The sequence below is a fragment of the Cetorhinus maximus genome, chromosome 18 (assembly GCF_964194155.1).
Source record: "Cetorhinus maximus chromosome 18, sCetMax3.hap1.1, whole genome shotgun sequence".
NCBI lineage: Eukaryota > Metazoa > Chordata > Chondrichthyes > Lamniformes > Cetorhinidae > Cetorhinus > Cetorhinus maximus.
Genome location: NC_135896.1, coordinates 13,446,548 through 13,456,005, shown reverse-complemented (window position 1 = coordinate 13,456,005; position 9,458 = coordinate 13,446,548). Strand labels below are relative to the sequence as shown.

General features: G+C 42.3%; 1 protein-coding gene across 1 annotated transcript; it reads right to left on the bottom strand.

Moving 5' to 3' along the window:
- Nucleotides 1-763: 763 nt before the first annotated feature.
- Nucleotides 764-9,403, bottom strand: LOC144692946 (NPC intracellular cholesterol transporter 2-like). The gene is made up of 4 exons (XM_078562121.1): nt 8,808-9,403; nt 6,679-6,786; nt 5,150-5,322; nt 764-1,083 (listed from the first exon to the last, which is right to left on the bottom strand). The coding sequence occupies exons 1-4, from the start codon at nt 8,890-8,892 to the stop codon at nt 997-999; spliced, it is 453 nt and encodes a 150-aa protein (XP_078418247.1). The 5' UTR covers nt 8,893-9,403; the 3' UTR covers nt 764-996.
- Between the last annotated feature and the right edge of the window lie 55 nt (nt 9,404-9,458).

Genomic DNA, 9,458 nt, shown 5'->3' with positions numbered 1-9,458 from the left:
CTCCCTACAGATGCTGCTTTTATTTCGGATTTCCAGCACCCGCAGCATTTTGCTTTTACCTTCACTCATTGACCCTGCCCCCGTTGCTGACCCCGCTATCTCCAATCACTTGATTGACATATGAAGGCAAGAGGTCTGGTCAAACTCTCACTGGCAATGCAACCCCTTCCCCACCCCCTCCCCCCAACTTCTGCTGTCTAGGCGCTCAGCTATATGGATTGTCAGTGATACTTTCACCACATGCCATGTTGCTAATCATCACAGTGGTTTAACGGACACATTTGCAAGCCCATACAAATGATGGTAATATTGCGAGATAAACGAACACGTCTGCACCTATTTCATCAGAGGAGACAGGACAAACTGGCAAAAAGATGGACAATTGTTTGTTGTTGGCAAAGCAAAAAAAGGAAGGTGAGGGAGAAACTTGGTAAGCAAAAGGATAAAACCCAAGCAAAAAAAAAAATGACAGTTCAAGAAGGAACTATCACCATTATATTATAATCACTGGAGCAAAATATTCCTAATATTAATGTGGGGAGGTAGGTGGGTAAGAATCCAGACCAGGCAGCAGAGGGCAATTCCTCTAGTATGCGCTTCAGTAGTCAGTTCCATAATTAGAAGGCAGTTCAACAGGATACAGGATCAGGTTGGTAGGCATTAAAAAAAGTACACCCCTCAGTTTAAAAACATCACAATGGTTTAAATTCTTACTGATATCTCAATTCTTAAATAACTCTGGATTTAAAAAACACTCAATGTACACACTGTAATTCACATCTTTATTAATCCACTCATGTTAAGGCTAAGACAGGTCACAGTCTGAAAATCCATGTTCAAAAACTTACAAGTGCAAAAAATTCTAATATGAATACTTCTGTCTTTGTTCAAGTTTGACAATTCTTGAATATTCAGTTTCTCGAAACTGCTAACTGCTACACAGTGGATGAATGCATTTTGGGTACTGTTACAGGAGCTGATAATCAGTGATCTAGTTTAGTTGACAATCTGTACAGGGATCCTCCAGCAGAAGAGGTTTTTGCCATTTTCATCCTTCAGTTCCCATTCAACCACCACCTTAACCTGGGAAAAAGGGAAACAAAAAGTCAAGATTTTAATACCACAGCTCTCAAAGTGCCAGTTTAATTTGTATGAAGTGGTGATTTGTATTAGACTGTCACTGCTATTCAAGTCACCATTTGCCCAATGTCCATCAATAATGATATTTGATCTACGGTGTCTAAACTGCAAGTTCCAGTTTTTTGGTTTGCAAGTCCCTGGTTCCTGAATCTAAACTGACCACTTGGGCTTAAAAGGAAAATTCATTCCCTCCTTTTTTAAAAAATGTTGGTCTTGTTGGACAGTGAATTGGAAAGACAGAAAATTCAAGCATTCCCAATACTAATTTAGCAAATGCATGAACAAGAACCACTAGTTCAAATGAAGAGCATCAGTGGAGAGGAGACAGCCAGTGGGTAGCAAAGTGCCCCACACTGTCCAGGGAGTTTAGATAATGTGTGAAAGAGTTTTTAAGTCTACCCCCAAAGAAAGAAATTTTCCATTTGATGAAGTATTCCCAGAGTTTTCTATTGTGCTAGATTACATCCTTACAAAGCTCCTGGGAAAGCTAAAGACCAGCCTAAGAAAGGAAGGGGCCCGGACACCCTTGTATAGAAGTCAAGGCTGCCTGTAATCCCTCCCCTGCCAATATCACATTCCATGGAAGTTCTTCAATTGAAAATATTTTGAAACATACGGTAAAGAATAATCAAGCCAATATACTTAAAGAAATGTTAAGTTGTGTAGGGTAGCGCCACCAATAAAATTTCATCAAAGTAAATGACTGCAGTGTTTAATACCATTCACAACTCCTCAGATACTGAGGCAGTCCATACCACATGTAGCACCAGCAAACATTCAGGCTTGGGCTCATAAGTAGCAAGAAACATTCCCAACACACAAAAGCCAAGCAATGATCATCTCCAGCAAGAGACAGAGAGAGTCTAAACATCTCCCTTGGACATCCCATGGCATTATCAACACTGAATTCTGTATCTTCACTGTCACTGGATCAAAATCCTGGAACTCCCTCGCTAATTGCACTGAAAGTGTACCTACACCAGATGGACTGCAGCCATCCAAGAAGGCAGATAACAACCACCTTCGAGGCCAATTAGGGTTGGGAAAAAATACTGTCCTTGTCAGACACACACAGTCTGCAAATAAAAGAGAAAAAGTGGACATTCAGAAACTTCTCTGATATTCTATTGCACCTGTAGGTATTGATGAGCTCAAAATTACAGCTCTTTCACAATAGTCGGAGGGAAGGACAATCTGACTGGAGTTAGTTGTAGCATCCCAGCTCAAACAAGTGTGCACGTGAAAGATATAGCAAATCAAATGTGAATCACCAGTATGGAAGTGTTGTCAAATCAAATGTGAATCACCAGTATGGAAGTGTTGTCAAGAGTCAGTAGAACAGTTGTTGATGGTATACTCAAAAGCACTGCTTTGTTGGTTCAACTAGATAGTAGGCTTCTGAATCAAACACTCTACAGTTAACTGAAAATATTAAATGCACCCGTAGTGCACAAAAGGATATAAATACCTGAAAAGTCTATTCATTTCATGACAATTAGTGATGACCATGAAACCACTGTCAATCGTCATAAAAACCCATCCATTTCACTAATGTCCTTTAGGGAAGGAAATCTGCCATCCTTACCTGGTCTGGCCTACATGCGACTCCAGACCCTTGGCAAATTGGTTGAGTCTTAAATGCCCTCTGAAATGGGCCTAGCAAGCCATTCAGTTGTGTCAAACCGTTACAAAGTCTCAAAACAAAAAAGGAATGAAACCGGACAGACCACCTAGCATCGATCTAGGCACCGGAAACGACAATGGCAAACTCAGTCGTGTTGGCCCTGCAAAGTCCTCCTCACTAACATCTGGGGGCTAGTGCCAAAATTGGGAGGGCTGCATCACAGACTATTCAAGTAACAGCCTGACATAGTCATTCTCACAGAATCATATCTTACAGATAATGTCCCAGACACCATCACCATCATTGGGTACGTCCTGTCCCACCAGCAGGACAGACCCAGCAGAGGTGGTGGCACAGTGGTATACAGTCGGGAGGGAGTTGCCCTGTGAGTCCTCAGCATTGACTCCAGACCCCATGAAGTCTCAACGCAGCAGGTTAAGCACCACCCTACCTCAGCATATGAATCAGTGCTCCTCCATGTTGAACACTACCTGGAGGAAGCACCAAGAGTGGCAGGGGCGCAGAATGTACTCCGGATTTCAATGCCCATCACCAAGAGTGGCTTGGTAGCACTGCTGACCGAGCCTTAAAGGACATAGCTGCTAGACTGGGTTTGCAGCAGGTGGTGAAGGAACCAACAAGAGGGAAAATCATACTTGACCTCACCCTCACCAACCTGTCTGCCACAGATGCATCTGTCAATGGCTGTGCAGTGGTCATTCCTACCGATACTGTCGCTGTGGAGTTGAAGTCACATTGAGGATACCCTCCATCATGTGTGGCACTACCACCGTGCTAAGTAGGTTAGATTTCGAACAGATCTAGCAACTCAAGCCTGGGCATCCGCGAGGTGCTGTGGGCCATCAGCAGCAGCAGAACTGTACTCTAACACAATCTGTAACCTCATGGCCTGGCATGTCCACCACTCTACCATTACCATCAAACCAGGGGATCAATCCTGGTTTAATGAAGAGTGCAGGAGGGCATGCCAGGAGCAGAACCAGGCATACCTAAAAGTGAGGTGTTAACCAGGTGAAGCTATAACACAGGGCTACTTGCACACCAAACAGCATAAGCAACAAGTGATAGACAGAGGTAAGCGATCCCACAACCAACAGATCAGATCTAAGCTCTGCAGTCCTGCTACATTCAATCGTGAATGGTGGTGGACAATTAAACAACTCACTGGAGGAGAAAACTCCACAAATATCCCCATCCTCAATGATGGGGGAGCCGGTGCAAAAGATAAGGATCAAGCATTTGCTACAATCTTCAGCCAGAAGTGCCAAGGGAATGATCCATCTCAGCCTCCTCCAGAGGACCCAGCATCACAGATGCCAGTTTCCATCCAATTCAATTCACTCCACGTGATATCAAGTAACGGCGGAAGGCACAGATACTGCCGAGGTGAGGCGAGAGTGACGACTGCCCTTAACATCAAGGTCGCATTTGAATGTGTGAGGCCCTAGCAAAACTGGAGTCAATGGGAAGCAGGGGGAAAACTCTCCACTGGTTGGAGTCATACCTAACACAAAGGAAGATGGCTGTGGTTGTTGGGGATTAATAATCTCAGCTCCAGGACGTCACTGCAGGAGTTCCTCAGGGTAGTGTCCTAGGCCCAACCATCTTCAGCTGCTTCTTCAATGACCTTCCTTCCATCATAAAGTCAGAAGTGGGGATGTTTGCAGGTGATTGCACAATGTTCAGCACCATTTGTGACTCCTCAGATGCTGAAGCAGTTCACGTCCAAATGCAGCAAGACCTGCACAATATCCAGGGTTGGGCTGATAAGTGGCAAGTAACATTCGCGCCACACAAGTGCCAGGCAATGACCATCTTCAACAAGAGAGAATCTAACCATCGCCCCTTGACATTCAATGGTATTACCATCACTGAATGCCATTATAAAGGACAAGGGCAGCAGATAGATGGGAACACCACTACCAAGAAGTTCCCCTACAAGTCACTCACTATCCTGACTTGGAAATATATTGCCATTTCTTCACTGTTACTGGGTCAAAATCCTGGAACTCCCTTCCTAACAGCACTGTGGGTGTATCTACACCACATGGACTGCAGTGGTTCAAGAAGGCAGCTCACCACCATCTTCTCAAGGGGAACTAGGGATGGGCAATAAGTGCTGGCCCAGCCAACGAAGCCTACATTCCATGAATGAAAGAAAAAAAAAAACATTCCCGCTAGATAGGCTGCAGTGACGCACCAACCTGCACTCAGACTCTTTGGAACCAGCTGGCATGAAATTGTTTAAACACTCATGCAAGCTGCATGGAATGGATAACAGGATTAAGTAACCTGTAGACTAAATAGGATACCTCAGTACAAAACATGTTATTACACATTGTATTGTGTTATGATGACACTTACTGATGGGTATTCACTTTTTACTGGTAAGGAATTGATATAGTGGTAGTTCTGATTATTCCGAATGGGGCACTGAATCCCAGATTTACAGCCATCAGCATTAGGGATATTAAAAGGAATTGGAATTCCACCCAGGATCCCATGAACCTCAGCCATACTTGTTTGACTTGATGTTTCTAAAGAAAGAAAAGTTGCAACAGTTAGACCTCGTTAACTCAGGACTTAGATCATCACATTCAAAGGAATCATAGACAAAGGACAGAACATCAGGTCACACCTATAATCCTACTCTCTGCCACTTGGAAGCCCAAGAACAAGCATAAAACAGAGACTGCAGAAAAAGTATCATTCAGGTCTTCTTTTGCACATCCTAACATTTTGTTTAAGAATGTTATATTGACCGCAAAAAGAAAAGGTTGCCCAGGCCAAGACAACTAGATGGAGATTAAAGCTCCTTCCCTTTCATCTACAGTCTTTCTTACCATATTCAATATACACCATCTATTGGGATTTACTGATTAGGCCTTTGGAGCCAGACTAGGATGTTCATTCAAACTAATGTTATTGAATTTAATTGTAGAACCTCTCATACTGACTTTTTTCCCACTTTCCCCCGATCATCAGTTTTTCCAGTTCTGTCTCTGAATTTTGAGGTTCCCATTTTCCAGTAGCTTCCCTCACATCTCTACTGGATTTGTATGATTATGTGTTTGTTATATTTTCCTTCATACATCCTGATACATTTAGAGTTATATTTCTTTTGCACCCAATATTTATCATTTTATACTGCTCATTTAATGTATGGAAGGCATCGCAAGGTGCCTCAGTAATGAAAACAATTTCAATATATTAAACCATTTGAAGGATTTTCATTTTTTTATCCTTTCATGGGATGCGAGTGCCATTGGCAAGGCCAGTTGCCCATCCCTAATTGTCCTTGAACTGAGTGACTTGCTAGGCCGTTTCAGTGGGTAGTTAAGAGTCAATCACATTGCTGAGAGTCTGGAGTCACATGTAGGCCAGACCAGGCAAGGGTGGCAGATTTCCTTCACTAAAGGACATTAGTGAGCCAGATGGCTTTTTACAACAATAATGAACTTTATAACCCCAGATTTATTAACTGAGCTGCCATGGTAGGATTTGAAGTCACTAGCACTAGTGCACTAGCCTGGGCCGCTGGATTACTAGTCCAGTGACATTACCTTTACACCACCATCTTCCCCATAATAATACAAAGCTACAAAATAATTGAGCAACCCTCTATACACATGGGAATCTCCAACTCGAAATCCTTTCAAATCACAATATTATAAAAGTAAACTTCAAAGGACAAAGGGTTACAACATTAAATGAACATAACTTGTTGTTTAATGTTTGTTATTTGTCAAGCCAGCAGATATAAAGCATTAAACTTTCTACACTCAGCTTTGTATAGACTACTTTCACGAGTGTATTGTTTGAAAAAAAAAAACAAAAATTGCCAAACAAACCAAAAACCAGTTTTCCCGTCTTGCATTTAAAAAAATACTTACTGCTGGTAAAGGTGACATTCACAGCATAGGATTGTCCTTTGCGAAGTATACATGGAAGAGAGGGGCAGGGGGTGATATCCACTATAAGAAGTTTTCCAGCTGTAGATCCTGTAATATAAAGGCCAGTTAATGTCACAGGACTTAAGACAGTTGTACAGATAAAGAAACTTGGTGTGGCAACATACAGATTATGGTGCGGCCTGTAAAATACATGTAGTACAGAAACTAGCAACTAGATGCTTTTGATTTATTGAAATAGGGCATTTCTAGGAGCAGCTAGAGCATCATCTCCTCTAAGCACCAGCATCACCCACCCTCTCCTTCCGCGAGTCAGCTCCTGACAATGTCGATGTGAAGCCCCTTAAAATGTTGCAAAGGTCGGCATTCTAGACAAGGACCCTAAAGTACTGACTTTCATCCAAGCTTTTTGAAAATGACAAGAATACTGTCAAAGAAATGGCAAATTCCTTGTTTAAGACAATTTTGAATATAGCTGTGCTAAAATGCTTCTGTTACTAACCCGTTATGTTTTGAGCTTTAGCTCTTGTGTTACAGTCTTGTGACTGCTACGCACTTGTTCTGATTCCTTTCTTTGTAGGCTGCATGTTAACTGTATGTATGAACATAACAAACCCCTAAAAATAGGTTAAGAACTTAAATGTTATTTTCTTTCTTCCCCTGCCTGGCCTTTCCGTAGGACCTGTGGAGTCAGTAATCTTATTTTGTTTTGGGGCTTATGTTATTGACTCCTGGTACTAGAATGCTTTACAGTAGTAGATGCACACAAACAACTTGTACAAATGCTAGACATTCCTGTTTCAACAGTTTGTGGTTCTTAATAAAGTGACCACGTTAGTAATCTTTAGCTGTATATCTTCCCTCTGAATTGGCAGGAATGTTGATGAAAATATGCATAATTGTAAGACTAAATCCAATTTCTTCCACTTTAGTGCTTGTACAATTTTCCCTTCAAAAAAAATTAACTTAATCTTTAGATTTCTTGCAGATTGGACTTGGTGCACCCTAACAAAAAAAAAATTGCCAGTTATCTGGTTTAAAATAGAGCTGGTGGACCTTGAACGCTAGGCCTTGCAAATTTTGTGCTGGTGTTCACAATTTAGTGAATGGTCTGGCCCTGTAAGCAATATCCACTGATGTTACACAAGTGGATTTTTAAAAGGTGGGGGAAAAAAGCCATTTCCTGTCTTTCATCCACTTACGGAAAACTAAAAATACCTGAGTTCAAGTACTTAGCTAGAGCATGTTTGCTTTTCCAATTTTTATTGATACAGGATGATGGGAAGTCAAAAGTTTGATTTTAATTCCCTTTAATATTCTCTCTCAAAAAAACCTCAAGTACTTACAAATACACACTTTCATAAACTGACATTAATTTCAGGGGCAAATTCCACCTAATCCTGTAACCCTGTACATTACAGGATATCAAGAATGCATATCTGTGCAATTCTTTTAAGGTTTCTGCCTCTACCACCCTTTCAGGCAATCCTCAGAGAGAAAAAAAATATTCAAATCCCTTCTAATCCTTCCAGTTACTTAAAATCTATGTCCCCTCGTTATTGACACCTCTGCTAACAGAAATGCATCTTTTTTATTCTCTCTATCTAGGCCCTTCGCAATGTTATACGCCTCAATTAATATTTCCCCTCAGCTTCCTCTGTTCCAAAGAAAACAAATCCAGACTGTCCAAATCTTTCCACGTAGCTAAAATTATCCATTCCTAGTAATATCTTCATCAATCATCTGCTAGGGCAATCACATCCGTCCTGCAATGTAGAGATCAATAAGAGTTCAAGTAAGCAACCAATAAAAGCAAAATGCCCCATCTCTGCCTTTTTGACCAGTCCCATTACCTTCAGGGACCTGTAGACATACACTCCAAAAGTGCCTCTGCTGTTCGCCTAGAATGAAATCCGTTATAAAAATTCCAACTGATGGAGCCTTGCTCCAGTGACAGCATTTTTCACTTTAGGACATCCTGAGCTTGTCAAATAAAGTTCAAACGCTTTCTTTTATAGTCCTGAAGGGTTAGCTCGAATATCTGGATTATAATTATATAAAACAATTTTAAATATATTTTTTTTTTTGCAAAAAAGGCTCTTTTCACTCACCACAGTCGCGAAACTTGACGGGCTCGGCCCCACACAGAGTCCCCAGAGCCAGGAGAGCGGCCAAGAACCGACACACAGCCTCCATCCCGTAAACACCGCCTGACTGAGAGGGAACACAGCTGTAGGGCAGTCACCGGCCAGGCGGCTTAAAAAGCACTGGTGCCCAGCTCACATGGCACCACCCTTCCCTCCCCCTCACCTGGGGTGGGACTTTAAAAAAAAACCCACCCTCCAGCAGAGCGGGAGGGGGAAAGGTTCTAAATTAGTGGGAGAGGAGAGAGGGAGCTGGTGAGGAGTTAGAGAGCGGCGGAGATCCCGCCTGCGCCCGGCCGCCATTTTGTAAACACCATTAAGTGTGATGAAGGCGCGCCTCATGACGCCCTCAGAATATCTTGTGAGCGAAAAATAATACCATTCGAACAGTTAACATTTATACAATACGATCAGCAACAAAAACGAAACCTCTCCCTAAATTTAAAAATTGTCTTTCTTCCCTGCGCATAATTTCGCTTTGGCAGCCGCCCGCCATTTTCATTGACAGGAGCGAGGCCCAATGAGATTGCCGCACGTTCCATGCTAATCCAATCGCTGTCGTCCCGTGCCTTGTGACGTGAAGCCAATGGCGTGCCAGGAGGCGGGATAACATCGTGG